This window comes from Callorhinus ursinus, unplaced genomic scaffold (assembly GCF_003265705.2).
Source record: "Callorhinus ursinus isolate GAN/ISIS: 27379988/994484 unplaced genomic scaffold, GSC_fseal_2.0 scaffold27, whole genome shotgun sequence".
NCBI lineage: Eukaryota > Metazoa > Chordata > Mammalia > Carnivora > Otariidae > Callorhinus > Callorhinus ursinus.
The window spans coordinates 23451754-23479155 of NW_027397089.1; the positions used below are offsets into that span (position 1 = coordinate 23451754).

Genomic DNA, 27402 nt, shown 5'->3' on the forward strand with positions numbered 1-27402 from the left:
TAAACATAAGGTGTCCAAAAAATCTAGAAACATAGGATAAATATATTTTTAAACATATATATCTGTTTTAAATAAATGTATCTGTTATATTTTTAAATAATACCATTAATATTTTTTTCTTCAATCTCTGGACACCTTTTCAGGTAAAGTATTTAAAGCAATGGATGTAGTTATTAATTTGGAAAAAAAGCACAATACAGATCACCCATAATATCTAAAATCAACTGGATCTATTGCTTTAAATTTAAAGGAGTTTTGCCTAAAAACATATCTAGAGGTCTAATAACAACATATTGAGCATATTACTTGAAAATGTAACTAACATACTATTTAAAAATAGGTTTCTCCTATGTTTCCAGACTTTCAGATGCCTTATAGTCTACAACAGCAATTAGTATCATATAAAAACATGCAGATACATTAAGAGATATCAAAGGAAAATCTGACAAACTACACATTACTAGAGTTTCATGTTGATATGAATGTTCCTTATAATTTTGTGTATGTACACAATACTAAAAGTCAATTAAGACTTGCTGTGTAGGGGCGTCTGGGTGGCTCAGCTGGTTAAGCATCTGCCTGCAGCTCAGGTGATGATCCCAGGGTCCTGGGATCGAGTCCTGCATCGGTCTCCCTGTTCAGCGGGAAGCCTGTTTCTCCCTCTCCCTCTGCCTGCAGCTCCCCCTGCTTGTGCTCTCTCTCTGTCTCTCTCAAATAAATAAATAAAATCTTAAAAAAAAAAAAAGACTTGCTGTGTAAACCAGAGCATTCTCTTTATTTATTTTTTTTAAAGCACTCTCTTTAAAAGACAGTGAGACTGTCCACTGACAGATGAATGAATAAACAAAATGCGCTATATCCATATAATTGAATATTACTCAGCCATAGAAAGAAATGAAATTCTGATACATGCCTCAGCATGAATGGACCTTGAAAACATGCTAAGTGAAATAAGCCAGATACAAAAGGACATAACAGGCCAATTCAGAGACACAAAAAGTAGAACGGTGCTTACTAGGGGTTGAGGGAAAGGGGGAATGGGGAGTTAGTGTTTAATGGGTACAGAGTTTTGGTTTCGGATGATGAAAAAGTTCTGGAGATGAACAGTGGTGATGGTTGAACGACAATGTGACCGTACTTAATGCCACTTAACTGCACACTTGAAAATGGTTCAAATGGTAAATTTTATGTTATGCATGTATTTTACCACAATTTTGTAAAATGTTAACAACAAAAAAAGATAAGAGATATCTTAACCTATCTACCACACCTACACTTTTGGTGTGAAGGTCACAGCTGCTGCTTGTTCCGTTTATGAGGGAAGGGTGACAAAAACATAGACATTATCAGACTATAAGCATCTCCAGAGTAAAATAGTTCTCCTACCATCACCCTGTGTTTGCAGGCATTTCTTTGAATCTTCTAACATATTTCAGATTTCCTCATAACAAAAATACGTAGTTCAACAAGTCATAATTTATTTTGTGATGCATATTTATTGAAATTTCACGTCTTGGGAGAAAGCAAGTTATTTTGACTCCAGGCTTTATTTTGAGCGACAACGAGAACTAAAGTGGAAAAGAAGGAAAACTAATATTAAGTGATTCCTACTATGTTAAAGGAAATTCCACACAGATTTTCTCACTTAATATCATAATAATTCTGGAAAGAATTTTCTCTACTTTATACCTGAGGAAATTGAGAGTCAAAGAGGTAGAGAAAATTTCTCAAGTTCACATAGCTAGTAAGCAAGGGAGTAAAAACCAACTGGTGACTGTCTGAAAGAAACCAAAAAAGCCCTTTCTGTTACTTTAAAATATGGGGGAAAGTGAGCACATTACCACAGTGTTTGTGTTGTAGTATCCAAAGACGGAAGCCCTGAGTATATTTAGATGTAAATCCTAAAAACAAGAAAAGCCAATATCAAAAGTTCAGGAGGAAGACAGGGACAATCCCAAAGTCATAAACTCTGATAGGGAAAGAGCCTTAAGGCTGAATGAGAGGTTGTTAAAACAAGAGCCTGATGATATAATCTCACATTATGATAATGAGGAAGAAAGATGTCACAGGGTGAGAAGCAGCAGGATCGATTTAAAGAAACCAAAGTATTTCCACAGGGAACTTTCTGGTCAACATGCGTTTTAAAATAACATACCAACAACTCTAACAAATGCTAACAGAAGTGTGGGAGCGGCAAGGGCCCTGGTTCCTGTGAGCCGGGCAGAGAGTGGGAGCTAAAAGAAAAAAAAAAAAACCTAGAAGCAAATGCTAACATCCTAAGTGAACTGAATCTAGCGGAAAAACATGACAACGAAAATCAAGAACTTGAATATGCCTAAGGATCTAAAGATAAATTCAAAGAGCAAGAAAAACAACAAAGTCGATGCCATAACATAAACTGAAAACTGAAGAAATAACTGAGTGATTTAATTTCCATTTTGTATATTATTTTCTCAAAAATAAAATAACTATTTAAGGCCAAGATAGAAAAAAGATAAGTGAGCATCTCACTACTTTAAATATATTTAAATCCCAAGAGTCCTATAATGTACATTCCAGATTTCAACTTCAAATGATTTTTTAAACATGAATAGAAAAGGCACAGCAGACAATTAATAGGAAAAGTTATTTCGTTTTTCAGCATGCCCAAGATGGGTCTGGAAGCCATCAAATACAATATTTCTGTACGTGACTTTAAAAGGCTGGCTGATGGACAGTTTAAAATCTGGCTCTGAATAAAAAAAATGTCTAGCTCTGCCAGATTTGTAACCCTGCACTTGTTCACTAACTCTTGTTCATTAACTATTGACTCCTCAGTAAATGCAGATGTTGAACTCAATTTTGTAGGATGTGCTGTGAAGATTGAGAATAATATACATAGAATACCTGGCACATGGTAGGTGCTCAATATATACTAGTTTCCTATTATATATATACTTTGCTGTAACTGATCTAAGATAGAAGTGGGCTATATTTATATAGCCTACTGACATAACTATTTAACAGCAGGAGAGAGATACTTTCCCATACCTTTGCAGCCTCTGGCATATAGCAAACTAATTCGCTAGTAGTATTCTCCACCAGTGGAATGCCAATTTGAAAACCTTCCATTTTAATGGACCCATGTGCTCTTCTGGTAGCTGTTTCGTCCTAAGTATGATACCAGAAGTATCAAGCATACCTTGAAGTAGTATATAAATCTTGCCTTGAGAACAAAAGAATAACAGCGCTAAAACAGGAGGCTCAGCAGATCAGACAGAAGTCAAGCTGGTTCTATAGAATCTGACCAAAGCTGGGGGCAAGAAATAGAATTAGACCAGAGAATCGAGCAAGATTCCACAGGAATGTCAGAAGCAAAACTCATCTGATTGCTATTAAATCTCTCAGGGGCATTCTACCTTCTCTTGCACAGCCTTGAACCAAGGGGAATTATGAGAAAATGAACTGGTTTTGGAAATGTAGCCAATCTAACTCTGTTCGGCTTAACGGCAGAGGCAGGACTCAGGGAAAGTAAAGAAAGACAGACAAAAAGCCCTCTAATACCACTCCATTCCTTCGGGGGGAGCGCTGAAAAACAGAAACATCCCTAAGTCCCAGATATTCTGGGCCTTAGGGCTTTTCCTCCCCGCTTCTTATTATCACACCGCCTCATTTATAATAGCTGCTACATCATACTTCTCTGTGGCAGTCTTGCTTTATGACTCACTGCTCTGTTTATCAGTATTTGCCCTGCAATGTTTCAAGCTCTTTGCTCTTTTCTGCTATTGACTTCAGTCAGCTCAAGACTTCAGATGCAGATATACATCAGAGTGAGAATAGGAGTTGCTGCAAAGGGTCCAGAAAGCAAGGCTATTATTATCAGATGCCACAAAACCAAGATCTCACATATCTAATGAATAAACCCAATGCGTTCTACCATCTAGTTGAGGGAAGGCACAAAAGAAAAGGAAGTCACGGGAACAGACTGATTTGGAATAGATTCTATGCAGAATTTCAAAGGAATGAGCATTCCTTTTTTGACAGAAAACAAGAAATCTAGATGCTTTAATCTTTTCTTAAAATAGGAAGTTATACAATTTAAGTTATACAAGTTATACAATGTTCTCCTCATCAGTTTTAGAGTAGTTACCTCTCTGAATTTCCCCAAAGAATGTTAATATAATTGAAATCTTTTTTTTAATTGAAGTGTAGTTGACACAGAATGTTACATTAGTTTCGGATGTAGAACACAGTGATTGGACAACTCTGGGTATGCAATGCTACAAAAGTAGTTAACATGTGTCACCATACAATGTTATTATAATATAGTTTAATTCTTTTTTTTCTTCCTTATCCTTCTCTTTTTTTTTAAAGATTTCATTTATTTATTCATGAAAGACAGAGAGAGAGAGAGGGGCAGAGGGAGAGACAGGCTCCCAAGGAGCAGGGAGCCCGATGCAGGACTCGATCCCAGGACCCCGGGAGCATGACCTGAACCGAAGGCAGACCCTTAACCATCTGAGCCACTCAGGTGCCCCTCTTTTTTTTTTTTGTTATTAACATATAATGTATTATTTGTTTCAGGGGTACAGGTCTGTGATTCAACAGTCTTGCACAATTCACAGCACTCACCATAGCACATACCCTCCCCAATGTCTATCACCCAGCCACCCCCCCACCCCCCTCTGCTCCAGCAAACCCTCAGTTTGTTTCCTGAGATTAAGAGTCTCTTATGGTTTGTCTCCCTCTCTGGTTGCATCTTGTTTCATTTATTCCTCTCTTCCCCTATGATCCACTGCCTTGTTTCTCAAATTCCACATATCAGTGAGATCATATAATTGCCTTTCTCTGATTGACTTATTTCGCTTAGCATAATACCCTCCAGTTCCATCCATGTCGTTGCAAATGGCAAGTTATAGTTTAATTCTTAATAAACTGTTCTCTGTGACTTAATTCTACCCAAAAGAGAATACATAAAACAATATCAACACACAAAAATCAACATGAAATTAGCACTAAAAACCTAACTAGGGGGATGCCTGGGTGGCTCAGTTGGTTAAGTGTCTGCCTTTGGCTCAGGTCCTGGGATCAAGTCCCCACATCAGGCTCCCTACTCATCGGGGAGCCTGCTTCTCCCTCTCCCTCTGCTTGTGTGCTCTCTCTGTCAAATAAATAAAATCTTTAAAATAAATAAATAAATAAATAAAAACCTAACTAGGATGTATTATCTTTGTATATGTTATTTACATTGACAAGTTAGAATTTGATTTTTGTACCAGGTTATCTCAGGATGTCAATTCCTTACATTACCTTGAGATGCTCTAGGATTAATAACGAGCTCTCCTCCAGGAGACTACTGGGTGGACAGGAAGGATCTGAGCTGCATATAGGAAGTGGAGCCCTGCAGCTTAGCCCTGCAAGGAGGTTAAGATCTCTCTCTCTCTCTCTCTCTCTCTCTCTCTCTCTCACACACACACACACACACACACACACACACACACACACACACACTTTCCTTTCTTCTTCCCCAGCTCTCTGGAACTGCTTCTTCTTCATGCCCTAAGCCTCATACCAAATGTTTGCTAGCCTAGAACTTACTGGATTCCAATGAATGAAGGGAAATTACTGAAAAAGGCATTTAAGCCCTCGCCACAGTCTCTCTGTCCCCATTATCTCTCTCTCTCTTCTGCTCCCTCCCAAATTCCACCAGCTGTTGCATAGGAATCTGCTGTCTCCTTGTCGTTGGACCCATATGTTTCTGGATCTAATGCTTTCTTTTAATTAGACCTGTATTTCAGGCCTAATTCCTATCTGTAATACTCCCCATCCTTCCACCTCCAGCACACACACATATACACATACAGGAGTACGCAAACATCTGGGTTTCCATACCTGAAGGCTGCTGGGTCAAGCAGAGAAAGGGTAAGGAGTAGGAAGGAGAGGGAAGGAGCAGGGGTAGAGGAGGAGGAAGGAAGGGAAAGAAAGAGGAGAGAGGGGAGGGAAAGAGAAGAGCGTTCCTTTGGCTCCTCAAAAGAGAACACACAGTACACTGGAACAGCATTCACCAACAAAACAACCGACATTTGCTACATGTTTGCATTTACCATTTCCTGGTTGTCTGTGAACATAAGGAGATGTGAGTCTTCAGCTAGGCAGAATTCCAGACTAGAATTCCAGTCTTTTTTCTCCACTGAGAAGTAATAACAGTAGTTACCATACTTCATCCAGAGGTCTGGACAACTGTGACAACTGGCACAAGAGGTACATTTGGAACCTGGAAAGGAAGAGGGCGTGGTTCGCATCTTTATGGACCACTTAGTCTTGGAAATGAAAGGGGAGATAAATAGAACATGGCGATCCCCCCCCCCCCCCCCCCGTCTTCCCTGCCCCACCGCCTTTCAGACTAAGATTTAGAGAAATGCACAATGCCTGCCCTCAAATTAAAAACTTCATGATGTCCAACTCTATCACTACTACTGTGCATTCCACTACTTAAGCATGTGACTATGACTAAAGCAGGTAAGGATCCCCGTACAGGCCACATGCGTTTTGGGCGCCTGGGTTGCTCAGTTGGTTAAGCGACTGCCTTCGGCTCGGGTCATGATCCTGGAGTCCCGGGATCGAGTCCCACATCGGGCGTCTTGCTCAGCAGGGAGTCAGCTTCTCCCTCTGACCCTCTTCCCTCTCATGCTTTCTATCTCTCATTCTCTCTCTCTCTCAAATAAATAAATAAAATCTTTAAAAAAAATAATAATAAAGCAGGTAAGGAAATGGATACAACCTGGCAGAGCACCGTGGACAGAGTACACCACTTGTGCTGGAGATCTTTACGCACATATGCTGTATTCATACCAGATAAAATAACCCAGCATCTGCATTATATGTATCAGCCCATTGTCTATGTGGGCTTAGTGCACGCACTGCGTAACTGCATAATATACATTGCTGAAATCAGGCCGAATTTTCCAGAATGCCCAACCTCAACCAATACCCCATGATAATGCAAAAGAAAAGGACAGAAACTAGAAAAAGCAAACTTAACTAGAGTGAAAGATAGGTGTTTTATCTTTTATCACAAATGTGATTGTCTGTCATCATTAGATATTAGATAAAAGACTTATACTTCAGCAAAAAGAATGTATCAAACAAGTTTCTGACAGAGAAGGATATCAGATGCTAAAGTAAGAAGTGATGTAATTTCTTCACAGGCTCTTTTAAATACAGAACATTCTCACTCCTCTAAAATGGCTGGATTATATCCTAAAAGGGGGGGGGGTGCCTCCGTGGCTCAGTCAGTTAAATGTCTGCCTTAAACATCTGCCTTCAGCTCAGTTCATGATCTTGGGGTCCTAGGAATAAACACCGCATTGAGCTCCCTACTCAGTGGTGAGTCTGCTTCTCCCTTGCCCTCCACCCCTTTCCCTACCTCATGCTCGATCTCTCTCTCTCTCTCAAATAAATAAAATCTTTTAAAAAAATGGCTGGATTATAGTTCTGTGAAAATGAAAGGGAACTGAATAAGCTTTCATGGTCATTTCAGCCAAGATTCGAAAATTTTATTGGTTTTCTACTTTCATAAAATACATTTGTATAAACTCCTCACTGGCACAATTCCACGACAAGCACGTACGAATCATTATAGCAAATGAGCACGTGTGAATATCTGACTGCACAATACGTTATATACCTAATCTAGGTTTGGGGGTTAAAAAGTAGCAAAGGCAGTCCTTTTTAAAAATGTCAAAATTAGACAACTTTTCTGTGGCTTGGCATGTGACCAATATAGGGTTCTGGAAATCAAGCTATACAGTTGGCACCTTATAAATTTGTGCTTTTTCCATACAACTGTGACATTACCCAGCCTGAATGAGAAATTCCCAACCTCCTTGGAGTCTCTTTCTTTCAAAGGACTTGGGTTTGAGGTAGAGGTCCTAGGGCTAAACCCTTAGAGTCCTTTTTTTTTTTTTTTAAAGATTTTATTTACTTATTTGACAGAGAGACAGAGAGAGAAAGCACATGTAGGCAGAGTGGCAGGCAGAGGGAGAGGGAGAAGCAGGCTTCCCACTGAGCCAGGAGCCTGATGCGGGGCTCGATCCCAGGACCCCGGCATCACGACCTGAGCTGAAGGCAGCCACTTAACCGACTGAGCCACCCAGGCGCCCCTGAATCCTAGGATCCTAATGAATAAAGTCTGCATAACAATCATCTCCAGATAACATAAACTTAAGTCAGCACTCTGGATTATAAAATAATAAACTGAGGGCTTTCTGGATCATCATAGTTAATGATCTAGGAATAATTAAATCTAGAAAATTTCACTTCAATGTGAAAGCACTCTAATTGGAAAAAAAAGCAGAATATATTTAATTAAATTTTGATATATCTATTATGTGAAAAGTTAAACACAATACATAGATAATACAATTTTGATTATCATAATAGATATGGTATTAGGAAAGTGTTTATGACATAATACCCAGTCTTACTTTAAAAAAAATTTTTAGAGGACTTGATATTCTTTGTTAAAAGAATAAATACTTACACAAATGCCTGTAGTCAAAGCCTAGGAGACGATACCCAGGAAATGTTGTTCTGTACAAGTAATGATTTATTTTGTTGGCATTATTCTTCATTTTTCAAATGTTCTGTTATGTTATGTTGCTTTTATAACAAAACATAGGTAAAATAGGGATACTTCTGACTGGTTTAGTCAGAAGAGCATGCAACTCTTGATCTCAGGGTCATGAGTTCAAGCCCCACATTGAGTGCAGAAATTACTTAAATAAATAAACTTTTTTAAAAATAGGCAGAATAGGGGCGCCTGGGGGGCTCAGTCGTTAAGCGCCTGCCTTCAGCTCAGGTCACGATCCCAGGGTCCTGGGATCAAGCCCCGCATTGGGCTTCCTACTTCCTGCTCTGCAGGAAGCCTGCTTCTCCCTCTTCCACTCTTCCTGCTTGCGTTCCCTCTCTTGCTGTGTCTCTCTCTGTCAAATAAATAAATCTCTAAAAAAATAAAATAAAAATAGGCAGAATAAAAGATTTTAACTTAAGTTAGTACTTACCCTGGCAGTGAATCCACTGGACAAGCAGGAAACACACAAAAATGGTATTCAGAAGTCCCAAAGCTACTGCCACAGGGCATGAGAGAGGGAACCTGGAAGAAGAAACTGTGAGAACAGAATCCAAAACAAAATCCTGAGTTAGAATAAAAGTTGAAGGAAAAGAAAAGGCAAAGGAAGGATATCTGGAGCCTTGAAGAAATTTGGCCTAGTGAGAACTGAGACATAGGCCCTAAATTTCTTTGCTGGATATCAGGGATTTGCTCTGAAGTCTAGAGTAACAACCCACCTCTCTATCAAGGAACATCCTACATTTATCAAGTTAAGAATACTTTTTTCTTGGGATGCCTGGGTGGCTCAGTCAGTTAAGCGTCTGTCTTTGGCTCAGCTCATAATCCCAGGCTCCCGGAATTGGCCCCGCATCGGGCTCCTTGCTCAGTGAGGCGCCTGCTTCTCCCTCTGCCTGCCACTCCCCCTGTTTGTGCTCTCTCTCTCTCTCTGGCAAATAAATAAAATCTTAAAAAAAAAAAAAAAAGGAATACTTTTTGTGGGCACTGAATGGCTCAGTCTGTTAAGCAGCCAACTCGATTTCAGCTCAGGTCACGTTCTCAGGGTCTTGGGATCAAGCCCCATGTCAGGCTCCCCGCTCAGCAGGGAGTCTGCCTCAGGATTCTTTCTCTCCCTCTGCCCCTCCCCCCCAAAATAAATAAGTTAATCTTTATTTTTTTCTAAAGTTTTTATTTATTTATTTGAGAGAAAGAGAGAGCGTGAGAGAGAGTGCATGAGCAGGGAGAGTGGGAGAGGGAGAAGCAGGCTCCTCACTGAGCAAGGAGCCTGATGTGAGACTGGATCCCAGGACCCTGGGATCATGACCTGAGCTGAAGGCAGATGCTTAACGACTGAACCACCCAGGCGCCCGTGTAATACCTTTTTAACCCAATTTAAAAAATACATATTTTGACTAGAAAAAAATTGATAATGCAATTCTCATTCTCTTCTCCATTTCAAAATCTCCCTCTTATCACCAGTATATCACATCTCTTTCTCTGTGTCTTTTCCCACTTTCTGAATAGCCTCTTCTAACTCACCCTCTAGAGAGTTCTCTTTAAAAAAGACTGCCTTTTCTTTTTCTTGCAGTTGGTGCTTTTATATATACATAAACTTACTAACATATATATAATTTATATATATAAATATTATAGATATAAATATATAAAAATATAAAAATTTATATGTATAAATTTTTCTGGATTTTTAAATATCAATATATATGAAGTTTCCAAAAATGTGTATGTCCTTTTCTGACCTCTCTATATTCAATTCCATTGGTCTATGTGTCTACTCCAGCATCAACAGCAGTGTTTTAACTAAAATAGCTGTATAATGTCCCCCCCCCCACCAAATCTACATTAAAATTTGGGATAGGATTATGTTAAATGTATAAATCAATAGAAGGCCTGTTGGAATATTTGACATCTGAACATATCAAATCTTCTAATTCATGATCACAAATATCTCTCCACTTATTTGTATGCACTATACAAGAATTTTAATTTCTCTATAGAATTTTGGGCAACCTTGGTTATATTTATAACCAGTTTCTTAATATTGTTGATGTTATTTAAATAGTATCTTTTTCTATTTTTTTCCCTGTTTGTTGCTGGGATATGGAAGTGTAATGGTGTTTTATATATCATTTTGTATCTAGTAAACTTACTTAAACCTCTGAATATGATAGAATCTTTTGGATCCCCTATTTATTTGTGACTTCTAAGCCTTTCTTGGTTAGTCTAGCCAGATATTTGTATGTTGTTTTTTGCTGTTGTTGTTGGTTTATTTGGTTTTTTAAGGAACCAACTTTTTCTACTGTTGCATGTCTATTATGTGCGTGTTTTCTGTTTTATTTATTTTATTTTTTTGTGGATGTGTTTTCCTATTATTAATTTCTGCTGTTAACTATATTATTTCCTTCTACTTTCTTCGGATTTTATTTCTCCTTTTTTATACATTAAAAAAGTATTCTATTTTTTAGATGGATATTTGACTCAGTAATTTTTATCCTTTCAGCTAAAAAAAGATTAATTTATTAATTTATTTTAGAAGTTGGGGTAGCAGCAGTGAGAGAGAGAAACTGAAGCAGGTTCCATGCTGAGCATGGAGCCCGACCTGGGGCTCCATCTAACACCCCCGAGTTTATGACATGAGCCAAAACCAAGAGTCGGATGCTCAACCAACTGCACCACCCAGGTGCTCCATATCCTTTCAGCTTTTTTTTTTTAAGATTTTTTTTTTTTAATTTATTTTTGAAGAGAGAGAGAGAGACAGCAAGAGAGGGAACACAAGCAAGGAGCATGGGAGAGGGAGAAGCAGGCTTCCCGCTGAGCAGGGAGCCCGACGTGGGACTCGATCCTTTCAGCTTTTTAATATAAATATTTAAGACTAGAAGTTTCCTAAAAGTACAGTTTTAACTGCACCCTACATATTTGGTATTTAGGATTTTTATCATTCAGTTAAAATGTTCTAAATTTTCTTTCCAACTTCTTCTTTGACCCATAGATTATATTAAATACTAAATGTGTTAGTTTATTCCCTCTTTTTTGCTGGTTTGCTTTGTTGTTGTTTCTAGTTTCTGACTTAAGTACACTGAGGAAAGAAGATATGCCATGTATGATTTCAGTCCTTTGAAATTTGTTTAAACTTTTTTATGGCCCATTATATAGTCAATTTTGCAAATGTTCCCTGTGTGTTTGAAAAAAATTATTTTGCACTCGGTGGATATGATATTCTGTATGTGTCAAAATTTAATTATGCTGTAAAATTTTTGTCTGACTTTTTAATATCAATTATGAGAAAACTTGAAGGCTCCTACAATAATTGCAGAGCTATTCATTTCTCCTTATAGTTCAGTTTTTGTGTCATGCATCTTGAGGTCATGTTTTAGGCAGACACAAAATTATATATGCAAATAGAGGTATATATATTTGAATTGTAACTTTTGTCCTTATAATATGACCCTCTTTCTCCCAAGAAATTCTTCCAGCCTTAAAGTCTATTTTGCATGATAATTAATATAATAATTAAATAATAACTAGCTTCCTTTTAATGTTTGTGCAGTACATTTTTCCATCTTTTACTTTCAACTTGTCTGAATTATGTTAGATCTTTTTCTAGTTGACAGCATATATTAGATTATTTTTTAAAATTCAATCTGACAATCTTCATCTTTTTACAGGAGCATTTAGTTCCTTTTAGTCCATGTAACAGCTGATATCTATTTTTCCTTTTGTATTATTGATCATTTATTCTTTTCCCACTACTAGTTTAGAAGCTATACATTCTGTTTATATTTTTTAATATAAACTACAACAGACATCCTTAACTGATCAAAGTCCAAATTTAGCCAATACTCTTAACCTTCTCTGGGATATTTTAGGGACCACAGAAACGTTTGCTTGATTTCTTTCTTTCTTTACATTTATGTTATTGTCCTTGTTTACTTTAATTTTTTTTAACCATAGAGATACATTTTTTTGAGACATATTTTTTTAAAGATTTTATTTATTTGAGAGAGAGAGAGCATGAGAAGGGGGGAGGAGCAGAGGGAGAGGGACAGACTCCCCCCTGAGCAGGAAGCCTGATGAGGGGCTTGATCCCAGCACCCTGGGATCATGACCTGAGCCAAAGGCAGGCGCTTAACTGATTGAGCCACCCACGTGCCCCTAGAGATTTTTTCTAAAGATATAATATATTTATTTATTTGACAGAGAGAGGGAACACAAGCAGGGGGAGGGGGAGAGGGAGAAGCAGGTTCCTCACTGAGCAAGGAGCCTGATGCGAGACTGGATCCCAGGACCCTGGGATCATGACCTGAGCTGAAAGCAGACGTCTAACTGACTGAGCCACCCAGGCGCCCAAATAAATTAATCTTAAAAAAAAAAAAAAAAGAAAGAAATTGTGACTTACAGTTTCACGCTTTAGTGGTGAAAATATTAATTGGTACAACCTCTTTGAAGGACAATTTGGCAATGTCTACAAAAATTGCAAAGGCATTTATCCTTTGATCCAGCAATTTCTCTTTGAGGATTTTTTCCTACAGATACTCACCCATGTGAAAACTGTCATATTTATAAGCCAATTCATGGCAGCAGTATTTTTAGGAGAAAATGTCATAGACCAGTCAAATACATTTGATATAGCCATAAAGTGAATATGTAACTTCTAACAAAGGATAAAGACATGCTTTTTTTTACAGATATGAAGTGATTTTCAAGATATATAGTACAGGGAATAAAAATTAAAAAAAAAAGAAAAGATATATAGTACAGGGAAAGAAACATTTTGCAGAACAATGTATGCTAGTATCTCTGAAAGTAGACACAAGAATCTGATAATGTTGTTTGCCTCTGGGGAGGGGATATAAGTCACTGAAGAAAAAAAAGGAGGGATACTTTTTCCCTTGTTTTCTTTTGCACCTTCTGTGTTTGGAACCATGTGGGGGTATTACCTATTCAAACTTTAAATAACTACAGTTTAAATAAAAATAAAATAACCTACAGCTCAGAAATGCTTTGTAAACTGTCATTACTGAAAAAACAACGAGTTTAGGTTGATATATTTAAGGATGAAACACTACTTCACATTAACTATGTTACATATAAGAATGCTATTTTCCTTCATTTGGAAAATGGAAATTTTTCTTAACCCACTTTTATTTCAAAATCATAGTGGTCTCATAGTCTGACAATGTAGGAGTTATTTGTAAAGAACAAAAATGTATAAAGTAAGAATTTAAGCGCTAATTTTGACCCTTTATCTGGTAATCTTTAATTTGGAAATTTGGAAATTAATTCTATTTGGGGCCTCACTTTATTACTTAAATTTTAGATAAATTACCCTGTAGACATGTGTGTATATCCATGAAGCATTCTGAACTTCTTTTTTTTAATTGTTGTTGTTAAGCGAGGGAGAGGTAGAAAGAGAATCTTAAGCAGGTTCCATGCCCCCCATAGAGCCCCTGGGAGTTCAATCCCAGAACCCGGAGACCATGACCTGAGCCAAAATCAAGAGTCAAATGCCTAACCGATTGAGCCACCCAGGGCCCCCCACCCCACACTTTTTAAAAATTTATCTTAGCATTCTGAACTTCTTAAAAGAAAGAAATTCATAGTGAGGAGTGCCTGGGTGGCTTAGTTGGTTAAGTGTCCGACTCTTGATTTCAGCTCAGATCATGATCCAAGGGCGTGGGATCAAGCCCCGTGTTGGGCTCTGCGCTCAGCATGAAGTCTGTTTGTCCCTCTCCCTCTGCGCCTCCCCCTTCTCACGCTCTCTTTCTCTATCTCTAAAATAAATAAATAAAACCTTTTTAAAAAGGAAACATTTATAGTGAGTGGTACCTTTAAAATGAGAGAGTTCTGCATGATAAATATTTGGACTGATACATTCAAAAACACTAGATTTCTAGTGACATAAGAAAATGTACTTTCGGGACACCTGGGTGGCTCAGTTGGGTAAGCGTCTGCCTTTAGCTCAGGGTCCTGGGATGGAGTCCCACATGGGGCTCCTTGTTCAGCAGCGAGCCTGCTTCTCCCTCTGCCTCCTGCTCCCCTGCTTGTGAGCTCTCTCTCTCTGACAAATAAAGAAATAAAATCTTGAAAAAAGGAAAAAAAACATACATTTTCACTATAGTAAATATTAAGTGAAATAAATGATTTTAGATGTTATGCGAAATGAAAAAAGGTATCAAAACTTAATTGCATTTGTGTGACCACAATCCAAGAAATTAAGCGTTATTTAGAAATATACATATTAAAAGCCTCTTAGTAGACACAGACAGGCAAAAATAGATCAGAATAGTAACAGTAATAACCACCACGTTGTTGTAAAATTATTAGTGATTTTTGTTTTCCTGTATCTGCTTTCATAGATACCCTATTTTCCATAATAAACATGTAATAATTTTCTAAAGAGATTTTTAATTTAATTTTAAAGCTCCTAGTCTGTTTTCCTATTCCCAAGTAGAGTACCCTGGAAAGCTGGGGTGGAAATGAGCATACTGGCAGCAAACAAGAATGTGCAATGTGTACTGTATATAAACAAAAAACCACTTGCCTAGAAATCAAAATAATTATATTCAAGTTTCAACTTACCACCAGCTGTGTGACCTCGCACTTAAACTCTAGAATGTAGATTCCTTTGACTTAACGTTTCTATTCCTTAGAAATTGGTACAGATATAATCCAAAATTATAAATCCAAGAAATCTATATATAAATGAAAATATCCAATGCCATATAAATTATAGTAATGGAAATAAATCTCAATATCCCAGTATACTGGAATGATGTAGCAAATTATAGCAATGCTTTCAAAGAACAACACTAAAAATTATAATAATAAGACTATGTAGCAAAAAGAGAGAAAGCTGATGAAGCCGTACTAAAGAACATACTTAATGGCAGTGTATTGCCTAAGATATAAAATCAAATATTAATTTTGGCTCTTATACTATGATCTGCCTGTCTCAGAAAGTGTTCGCTCAGGGCTCCACGTAAAAATGTCTTTTTCATCCTCAAATCCCCAAAGAGTCACCGGGAATACTTATTTGTAGTATTCTTAATGCCTTCTTCCTATCCCTGTCACACTCTAGTGCAGTACTGTGGGAGGGGAACCTAAATAATGTGAATCAGTTTCTTTTCTGACAAACTCTTACTATTACCCATTAGCAAAGTTACTGAGGCCTTTCTCCCAATTTAATAGTCAGAAAAACAGAGGTACTTAGAATTTAAACAGTCTTAGCTTGGGTTTCATAGATGAGACCTTAGCAGTGAACAGTTAGAAAAGACTTTACCTGAGACTTAACTAAGATCAGATCCTTGACCGTATACCAAATTTTCATATCCCAAGTCTGGACTTACAACTGAACCAAATGTATTCCTTCCAGCTACCCTCGATTTTTCTGCATCCTCTCCTCCAAACGTATTCCACCTCCCACTCATCCCTTAGTCTATGAGCACTGTGCATGGTTTTGCACACTAACTTGATTAACTCACCTTTTTGCTCTGGTCTGTAGTCATTCTGGGCTTGAGGTTCAGTAGACAACTGTAACGCAGAATAAATAACATTGTCAGTCATCTCCATCTAATATCATTCACATTCACTTGAGAGAGTAAAATTACGGAAGTGTGAAGAGACACATATCAGTGAGGAAACGGCCCAATGTCTAAACTGCAAGCAGGAAATTTGAAGGTTTTCAAGTTTTTTTTTTTTAAATGGTCCAACATGATAAAAACAGAAGTAATTTTTCAGGAAATGACTCAAAATCTGGAGCTGATTAAGAAATTAATATTCTAAACTGTGATTTTTTTTTTTGCCTCACCACTCTCTCTAGATACTCATGAAATACATACTAGATTGATTCCCACGTCACTAAGTCTATTCAGCAAGGAGAAGTTGCTCTGAAGTCCAGCAACTTCAATTATGGAAACAGGAATAAAAATGACAGTGTTCTTAGCTATGAATTTATCTCAGATTTTATATTTGCTTTGTTTCCCTTAGAGAAAATAGATGCATGCCAAATGGGACCAATTTCATTGTTTCTTGGAGTGTTTGGTTAGGCATCTGTGACAAGAGAAATGGACTGTTGGCTGCATGTGCCTGGCATCATGGGGAAAATGAGCTATTTCCCAGATACATGTTTTGTGAATATGCTGTACCCCTCTATTCCCCCAAATATCTTCCCGATTGTGCTCTAATCTTTACACTTAACTGGGTCAGAAATTCCATTAAATTTTCTCTCCCTGTTCTCTTATTTTTGTATGCAAAGACAACTATAAGGGGAACAAATCAAATAAATACAATCTAAAGGGTGAATAATATATTTCTAATAGGTGAAACATTAATAAAAAGTTAAAATAATGAAAACAAAAATGGAATTAAAACTCTACATAAGTTCAAGACAGGAAAGAGATGAAAAGCAGGGACAGCATACTAATAAAAACTAGTATAGGGCGCCTGGGTGGCTCAGTTGGTTAAGCGACTGCCTGCGGCTCAGGTCATGATCCTGGAGTCCCGGGATCGAGTCCCACTTTGGGCTCCCTGCTCAGCGGGGAGTCTACTTCTCCCTCTGACCCTCTTCCCTCTCGTGCTCTCTATCTCTCATTCTCTGTCTCTCAAATAAATAAATAAAATCTTAAAAAAAAATAAAAATAAAAAATAAACCTCTGTTCATTCTTTAAAAAAAAAAAAAAAAAAAAACTAGTATAGCTCTGGGGCACCTGGCTGGCTCAGTTGGTAGAGTGTGCGACTCTTGATCTCAGGGTCACGAGTCTGAGCCCCACATTGGGCACAGAGATTACTTTAAAATAAAGTTTAAAAATTAAAAAAAAAAACCTAGTATAGTCCTGTTTCCCACCAAGACAGAGTGAGACTGGACTTGCTCTTCAGCCAAAGAACTATATACAACAAAACACACAAGGCAACTGTTTTCAGGCAGAGAAGTATAGGCAGCGCTGTGATCCCTGAAAGAACAGAACATGCAAAGGTGAGCACCAGTACCACCCTGGCATTACCCTACCTCTGGGGAATTTCTGGCCCAAAGCAGGAAAATGAATCCTAAACAGAGGAGGCAGAGATGCAAGTTTTGAGCTGTTTACACGCCTGGGGTTTGCAGGGCAGGGTAACTGATGAGAGACTGCAGAGAGAGGTGTCCAAAAAATGATATAGGAATCCACCATGGTCCTTGGCTAAGAGCTAGGCTGCACAGGCAGAGGACAAGCCGCGGCCAGCACCCCTGTTGAGATGGTCTCCTGCAGGACCCGAGGTGATGCAGTGCTGATCAGCATGAACCGAGGGGAAAAAAAAGTAAAGCCTGACAGAACCAGAAAGATCTACCAGTAATTTAGCTGCCTATAAGAACAAGTGTTGATGCCCTTAAAAAGAAGACAACAGAAACAAAATGTGGTCTATACGTAAAATGGGATATTATTCAGTCTTAAAAAGGAAGAAAATTGTGTCACTCTACAACATGGAGGAACCTTGAAGACATTATGATAAATGAAATAAGCCTATCACACACACACACAAAGATAAATACTCTATGATTCCACATATATGAGATATCCAAAGTAGTCAATTCATAGAAACAGAAAACAGAATGGTGATTGCTGGAGCTGGGGTGTGGGAGGAATGGAGAAGTTACTTAATAGTTATAGTTTCAGTGCCACAAGATGAGAAACTTCTGGAGCTCTGTTGTACAACAAGGTGAATATACGTGTATCAGTCTGCTTAGGCGGCCATAACAAAATACCCTAGACTGGGTAGCTTAAACAACAGAAATTTATTTGCACACAGCTGTGGACACCGGAAGTCCAAGATGAAGCTGCCTGCAGGGTTGGTATCTGCTGAGAACTCCCCCGTTGGGCTGCAGTGTCCTTCTCACCGTGGTCTCCCGTGGCCTTTCCTCGGTGCATGTGTACAGGAAGAGAGCGAGCAAGCAAGCTCTCTGGTGGCTCATCTTATAAGGATACTAATTCTAACAGATCAGAACCCCACCATCATGACCTATTTTAACTTTAATTACTTCCTTAGGTTAGGAGTTAGTTGGACAGTTAGGTAGTCAGAGCCAGGGTCCCCAACAAGAAAATACGGAGTCAGGACAGCTAAAATGAAATAGCACTGACATCCTGTTTTGCAGCTTAGACAGGACCACACTAGCATTCTGCTTTGCAGCCTTTGCAGAAATGACTTCTGCAAAACGTCTGAAAATAAGACAATTAACCACAAAAGCATTTGTCAATATCACGGGCAAGAGGCAGTGAAGACCTAAGTCCCCAGATGTCAGCAAAAAAAGACCATCAGCACAGAGACATTAACCTAATAGGTAGACAGATACGTGACCAAAGCCCTAACTGGCACAACTCAGCACACCCTGATTGCTGAAGATAGTTCCGCAAAAGAGCTCACAAAAACCGCTAAACTTAGAAATTCTGGGGGCAACTCCCTCAGGCGCCCCTCCCGCTGCAGGAGCTTTATACTCTTGCTCAACGAACTGCTTTGCTGCCCACCACTCTCCATCTGGTCTACCTCTTCGTTCTTCAAAGCGGTGTGACCAAGAACCTGGGCACTAAGGGGACAAAAATCCTGTAACATTTAGAGGCCACATCACAAAATAAAGAATGAAGCCACACTGGAGGTTAAGGTTCCAACAAATGACTTTGGGGACTTTGGGGACTTTGGGGACGGAAGGGGACACAAATATTAAGTCCATAAAATATGTAACACTGCTGAACTGTACACTTAAAAACAGTCCAGATGGCTGAAGAAGAAGAGGAGGAGGCCGGGGTGGCAGCATAAGAACCAGAGCTTCTTGAGGAAATGACTAAATCTAGGATCAGGGCACAGAAAATCCAAGATGAGTCTGGGGCACCTTTTAGTCTTTTAGTGCTAGAAAATGAGGAAGTACTCAAAAACTAAAAAAAAAAGATGAGGGCATGTCGGAAGGACACAGGAACCAAGCTGACAAAGCTCCCAAAGGCTAAAAATGAAACAATTAGAACAACAAAATAAATAATAGTACTGGATTATAACTCAGGAATAAAAAAGAGCTGTGAATTCATACTGACTGATTTTTATCTGCAGGCATTTATAATTGAAATTGTACATATTTATCACTCAGCCATCAAAAAGAATGAAATCTTGCCATTTGCAATGGTGTGGATGGAACTGGAGGGTATTATGCTAAGCGAAATAAGTCATATAATTTAACTCATATGTGGAACTTAAGAAACAAAATAGATGAAGGGGAAGGGAAGGAAAAATAAACTAAGAGGAAAACAGGGAGGCAAACCATAAGAAACTCTTAATTATGGGGAACAAACTGAGGGTGACCAGAGGGGAGGTCGGTGGGGGGAAGGGGTAACTGGGTGATGGGCATTAAGGAGGGTACTTGATGTAATGAGCACTGGGTGTTGATGAATCACTGAATTCTACCTCTGAAACTAATAATACACTATATGTTAATTAAATTGAAAAAATATATATATTTAAAGCATATAATGTGCAACTTTTGATATAAGAACACATTGTGAAATGATTACCACAAACTAACATATTCAATACTTCTAACAGTTACCATTTGTGTGTGTGGTTGTGTGTTGAGAACACTTGAAATCTACTCTTTTTAAGATTTTATTTATTTATTAGAGAGAGAGAGAGAGAGAGCACGTGCGGGGAAGCAGTAGTCAGAGGGAGAGGGAGAAGCAGGCTCTCCACTGAACAGGGAGCCCAACGCGGAGCTCGATCCCAGGGCCCTGGGATCATGAGCTGAGCTGAAGGCAGACACTTAATGACTGAGCCACCCAGGCACCCTGAAATCTACTCTAACAAATTTCACGTATACATTTATTTTTTTTTAAGTAGGCTCCTATACCCAACATGGGGCTTGAACTCACAACCCCAAGATCAAGAGTCACACACTCTGAGCCAGACAGGCACCCCTCAAGTATATATTATTTTTAATAGCTTTATTGAGGTCCAATTAACACATATGCATGCATCAATGAAACCATCACCACAATCAAGAAAATAAACATATGTCACGCCCGAAAGTTTACTTATGTACTCTGTACTACTGCCCTTCTGCCCCTCCTTTCTCTAGGCATCCACTGATCTGCCTTTTATCATCGTAGATTAGTTTGTATCTTTCCCAAGTTTGGTTTTTTTTTTTAAGATTTTATTTAGTTATTTGACAGGGAGAGCGAGCGCACAAGCGGGGGGAATGGCAGGCCGTGGGAGAAGGAGAAGCAGGCTTCCCGCTGAGCAGGCAACCCAATGTGGGGCTCGATCCCAGGACCCTGGGATCATGACCTGACCCAAAGGCAGACGATTAACTGACTAAGCCACCCAGGCGCCCCCCAAGTTTTTCATAAAAGGAGACTCATCCATGTTGAAGTAACAGTAATGCATTCCTTTTTCTTGCTGAATATATTCCACTCTATGAATAGACCAGTTTGTTTATCCATTCTCTTGTTAATACATTATTATTTAAACTATAGTCACCATGCTGCATGTACATTAGGTCTCCAAAGCTTAATCATCTTATAACAAAATTTGTACCCTTTGATCAGAATCTCCCTCTCCCCCACCCACTAGCCTCTGGTAATGACCTTTCTACTCTGCTACTATGAGTTCAACATTTTTTTTTTTTTTTTAGATTCCACAGTGAGATCATGTGAAATTTGTCTTTCTGGTCTGGTTTATTTTACATAGATAATGTCCTCCAGTTTCATCTATGTTGTTGCAAATAGCAGGATTTCTTTCTTCTTTAAAGGCTGAATAATTTTCCATTATATATATATTCTCATATATACGGTGTGTATAAATATATTTTCTTTATCCACAGACAGTAAAGTCGTTTCTGTATTATGATTACTATGAATAATGCTGCAATGAACATAGCAGTGTGGATATCTCTTCGAAAGAGTGATTTTATTTCCTTTGGATATATAATCAGAAGTGGGATTGCTGGATCATACATTAGTTCCATTTTCAGTGTTTTGAGGGGACCCCATACTGTTTTCTGTAGTGGCTATACTAATTCACATCCCGATTCATTTTGTTTCCTTTGCTCTGCAAAAACTACTGTCATCTCAGGTAGTCCCCCTTGTTTATTTTTGCTTTTTTGTTTCTTGTTTTTTGTGGGTGGGGGGTTGGTTTGTTGTTGTTATTTTTTTTAATATTTTATTTATTTATTTGACAGAGAGACACAGCAAGAGAGGGAACCCAAGCAGGGGGAGTGGGAGAGGGAGCAGCAGCTTCCCGTGGAGCAGGGAGCCCGATGTGGGGCTGGATCCCAGGACCCTGGATCATGACCTGAGCCGAAGGCAGACTCTTAACGACTGAGCCACCCAGGCACCCCTATTGAGCCCAACACAGGGCTTGAACTCATGACCCAGACATGAGGACTGGAGATCAGGACCTGAGATCAAGAGTCAGACACTTAATTAACTGAGCTGCCCAGGCACCCCTATTGTTGCAGGGTTTCAGAATTCTTGTCTCACAGAGTCAAAGAATGAATCTCAAGGACAAAAGAGTGAAGTGAAGTGAAAATTTATTAAGTGAAGGTGAGAACAGAAAGGAAAGAAAAGAGCTCTCTGGAGTGAGAGGGGTATCCAATGGGTGCCACTGAGGGCTTTGTGGATTTGTGAATATCATGTCTATATTTGGAACAAACATGGTAGACCTGTAAATATCATTAGAACAAACAAGGTGTTCTTATAAGTGTCATGTCTATTTCTCCCCATCTGGGATTTCTGTGAGCCTGGTTATATCCACCCCACACACACAATGACCCTAGTCATGTGGCCCCCTACTTAGCCTCACCTGTCCCTTACTATTTTTGCCTTTGTTACCTGTGCTTTTAGTGTACATTCCAAAAAATTACTGTCAAGACCAAGTCAAGGAGCTTTTCCCCTGTTTTCTACCAGGAGTTTTACAGTTTCAGGTCTTAGTTTTAAGTCTTTAATTTATTCCAGGTTTTTTTATATATGCTGTAAAAAAAGGGGGGGTCCAATGTCATTCTTTCACATGTGGACATATAGTTTTCCCAACATCATTTATTTAAGAGACTATACTTCCCCAGTTGTATGTTCTTTTTTTTTTTAAAGATTTTATTTATTTATTTGAGAGAGCGAGAAAGAGAGAGAGCACATGAGAGAGGGGAGGGTCAGAGGGAGAAGCAGACTCCCCACCGAGCAGGGAGCCCAATGCGGGACTCGATCCCGGGACTCCAGGATCATGACCTGAGCTGAAAGCAGCTGCCCAACCGAGCCACCCAGGCACCTAGCCAATTGCACATTCTTGACGCCTTTGTCAGAAATTAGTTGAGTATATATATGTGGGTGATAGAACTGTTCTTCCTACCCTTTTTGTGTGGTTATGCTCAAGTTTTTCTGCCCCACTGTGTTGCTGATGCTTCTTAAGTAGACTCCTGAGATCTTTCAGAGCTATTCTCATTAGGAGATAGCTAATTATTATTCTTTGTGGGGGGATAGAAGCTGGGGTCTCCTACTCTACATCATGGTGCTGCCACTCCTCTGAATCCATATTAATTAAATATATGCTTGAATAAATAAATAAATGAGAGAGATGTTATAAATCTTTCATACAGAGATTCCAAATAATATATGTAGGCACTCCCCCATCATGATACTCAATTTAATTCTCCTCCCCTTGAGTGTTGGCAAGACTTAGTGACTCACTTCGAAAGAATAACATATGGTTAGTGGAAAACTGTAACTTTATAGTAGAGAAATCTAGCAAACACAACCTTTAACATGTAAACAGGGTTAATCATGTAAATCACCAGTAATAAGTCTTGTTAATATCACATACCTCCAATATAATGCAATAAGAAAGATACCTAATTACTATGGTATATTTTACCAAAACCCATAATCTTAGTCTAAAGATTAAAAAAAAAAAAAATCAGGTAACTATAAATTGAGAAGCATTCTACTAAATATCTGACCAGTACTCTTTAACTATATCAAGGTTATGAAAAATAAGGAAATACTGAGGAACTACCACAGACCAGAGAAGATTAAGGAAATAAAAATGCAAGGTGGTATCCTGGATTAGATCCTGGAACATAAAAAGAACATTAGTGAAAACCTGGTGAAATTCAAAGAAAACTTGCAGTTAGTTAATAATAGTAGAGCAGTTATTAATTCTTAGTTTTGATTAAATGAATACTTTATATGTTAACATTAGGAGAAATGGGGTGAAAGGTATGAAAAAATGCTACGTAGTACCTTTGAAACTCTTCTATAAGTCTGACATTATTTCCAAATAAAAATTTTATTTAAAAAAGGCAACATAATGCAGACTCCCTATAAGGTAATATATTTATTGTCCAGCATACAATAAAAAAGTATTACAATGCAAAGAAATAAGAAAATGTGGGCCACAGCCCAGAGAAAAGTAAGTAGAAAAGAAACTTAAGATGACATAGATGTTGGAATCAGCAAACAAGGACTTTAATAGCTATACAAATATGCTCAAAGACAAGAGGAAAAAATGGCCATAATGAATAAGAAGCTGAAGAACCACAGCAGGGAAACAGAAACTATAAAAAAGAACCAAGTAAAATTCTTAATCAGAAAAGAATAATATCCATAATTCTAAAAAACTAAAAATTTTTTAAAATTTTAAAAAATAAAAAGCCCAACTGAATGGGATTAACAGCAAACTGGAGAGGACAGAAAAAAGGTCAATGGAATGTGAAGGTAGATTGCTAGAAATTATCCAATATAAAGAACAGAAAAAATAAAATAAGAGCCTCAGCGATCTGTAGGACAATATCAAGTGCTTAAAAGTGAAGCCCCAGGGGCACCTGGGTGGCTCAGTCATTAAGCGTCTGCCTTCGGCTCAGGTCATGACCCCAGGGTCCTTGGATCAAGTCCCACACCCGGCTCCCTGCTCGGCAGGAAGCCTGCTTCTCCCTCTCCCACTCCCCCTGCTTGTGTTCCTGCTCTCTCTCTCTCTCTGTCAAATAAATAAACAAAATCTAAAAAAAAAAAAAAAAGTGAAGCCCTGGAAATGCAGGAGAAAAATAATGGAGCAGGAAAATAATTTGAAGAATTAATGATAAAATACTTCCCAAATTTAATGCAAAATGTACAGATATGAGATATTCAATGAACCCCATTCGGGATAAATATAAGGAAAATCACACCTAAGAACACCATAACAAAACTGCTTGAAAACCAGATAAACAGAAAATATTGCAAGCAGCCAGAGAAAAACAACATATTAACAGAGGGGAACAATGACATGAATGATTGCCAAATTCTCATCAGAAACCAAGAAGGAGGGCGCCTGGGTGGCTCAGTTGGTTGAGCAACTGCCTTCAGCTCAGGTCATGATCCTGGAGTCCTGGGATCGAGTCCTGCATCAGATTCCCAACAACATGGATGGACCTTGAAAGCATTATGCCAAGGGAAATAAGTCGGAGAAAAACAATGCTGTATGATCTCATTTATATGTAGAATCTAAAAAAACCAAACTCATACTAACAGAGAGAACGGCAGTTGCCAGGGGCTGAGGGGTGGGACAAATGAGGAGACATAGGTCAAAAGGTATAAACTTCGAGTTATAAGATGAGTAAGTTCTGGGGATGTAATGTACCACATAGTGATTACATGGTAACAATGCTATATTGTATACTTGAAATTTCCTAAGAATAAATGTTAAACATTCTTACCACACAAAAAAAGGTAATTATGTGAGGTGTTAGATGTAGTAACTGAGTTTATGTGGTAATCATTTCACAATATATACATATATCAAATCATCATACTGTACACCTTAAATTTACACAATGTTATATGTCAATTGTATCTCAATAAATCTGGGGTGTGGGGTGAATGATACTACCAATCCACAATTCTATATCCAGCAAACACATCCACCAAAAATAAAGAGGAAGAAAAAAAAACACTTTTATTTAAAGAAAACATAGACTTGTCATTAGCAGTCCAGCACTCTACGAAATGCTAAAAGCAGCTTTTCATACTGAAAAGAAATGTCACAAGATGAAAACTTAGACCTACAAGACTGAAGAACAGAAATTTTAAATACATAGCAACATATAAAAGATTGTTTTTCTTAATTTATTTAAAAAAAAGAACAAAGGAAAATAAAACACACAAGACAAACTATAAACAAAGAGCAAAATGACAGACCTAGAGTCAACCATATCAATAACTGAATTCATCAAAAATGGACTGAACACATCAAAAAATGGCAGGAACTGTAACACTAGGGAAAAAAAGCAAAAAATCAACAATATGCTGTGTATAACACATGCACTGCAGACATGATGACACAAACAGATTAAAACAAAGTACAGAAAAAGATACATGCAAACAGTAACCAAAGAAACCTGAAGTGGTATATTAGTTTCTTATTATTGCTATAACAAATACCATAAACACAGTGGCTTAAAACAACGTACATTTATTCTTTCACAGTTCTGGGTGTCAAAAATTTAAAATGAAGATGTTAGAAGACTGCTTTCCTCTGGAAGCTTTAGAGAAGAATGCATTTCCTTTATCTGTCCTGCTTCTTTAAAAAAAAAAAAGATTATTTACTTATTTATTTAAGAGAGAGAGTGAGTAGGGGGAGGAGCAAAGGGAGAGGGAAGGAGAGAATCTCAAGGAGACTCTGCTGATCACAGAGCCTGATGTGGGCTGAGATCATGACCTGAGCCAAAATTAAGAGTAGAAGGCTTAACTGACTGAGCCACCCGAGTGCCCCAATTCTTCCGGCTTCTATAAGCTGCCTGAATTCCTTGGCTTGCAGCCCCTTCCTCCATTTCAAAGTGCATCATTGTTTCCATCATATCTCTTTTTTCTAACTTTTACTCTACTGCCTCATTGTGATTATACTGGATCTACGGGGATAATTCAACATAATTTCCATTGCAAGATTCTTAATTTAACCATATCTACAAAGTTTCTTTTGCTGTGTAAGGAAATATATTCACAGGTTCCAGGAATTAGGACATAGACATCTTTGGAGGTGGGAGTGGGGGACATTTTTTAGCCTACCACAAGTAGTTCTATTAATATACGACAAAACTGACAAGTATAAGAGGTACATTTCATAGTTATATGAATCACAGCATCAAGTACACGTAACGACTGCAAATGAGTATGCACCTAATGATACAACTTCAAAACATATGAAGCAAAACCTCACTGAATTAAAAAAAGAAATAAATCCATAATCATAGTTGAAAATTTAAACACCCCTTTCTCAATAACTGATAAAACAGACAAAAAAAAAAATCAGTAATGACACCAAACAACTACAGAATACACATACTTTTCAAGTGTAAATGGAATATTTACCAAGTAAATTACATATTGGCTAACAATACAAGCTTTAATAAATTTCAGTATGTTATAATGTTACAATCTACTCTGTTCTACGAGCAGAGTAGAATCAATAACAAGAAAAAATCTAGAAAGTTCCTAAATATTTAAAAATTTTTAAAACACACTTATAATCATCAGAGAAATACAAATCAAAACACAATGAGATATTACTTCACACCTGTTAGAATGGCTCCTTCTAAAAATAGCCCGGGGCACCTGGGTACTTCAGCTCAAGTCATGATCTCAGAGTCCTAGGATCAAGCCCCACATCAGGCTCCCTGCTCAGCAGGCAGTCTGCTTATCCCTCTCCCTCTGCCTCTCTCTTTCTCTCTCAAATAAATAAAATCTTTTTTTAAAAAGCCAAAAAACAAGAAATAACAGTGTTTATTAAAGTACTGGAAAGGATGGGAGGAAAAGGGAACCCTGTGT

At 38.1% G+C, this 27402-nt stretch overlaps 1 protein-coding gene across 4 annotated transcripts in view; it reads right to left on the reverse strand.

Annotated features, from left to right (window-relative positions):
* KLRG1 (killer cell lectin like receptor G1) overlaps window positions 1-27402 on the reverse strand; it is a 48123-nt gene that overhangs the window by 12940 nt on the left and 7781 nt on the right. Inside the window, exons 2-4 of one of the 4 annotated variants that reach the window (XM_073878011.1) lie at window positions 16087-16135; window positions 9042-9146; window positions 6084-6253 (exon numbers count right to left, since the gene is read on the reverse strand). In XM_073878011.1, the coding sequence (XP_073734112.1) occupies window positions 6084-6203 (120 nt within the window). In that variant the 5' untranslated portion in view covers window positions 6204-6253; window positions 9042-9146; window positions 16087-16135. Of the gene's footprint in view, window positions 1-6083; window positions 6254-9041; window positions 9147-16086; window positions 16256-27402 lie in introns of those variants that run through there. The other 3 variants (XM_073878010.1, XM_025879946.1, XR_012374008.1) reach the window with 3 other exon arrangements.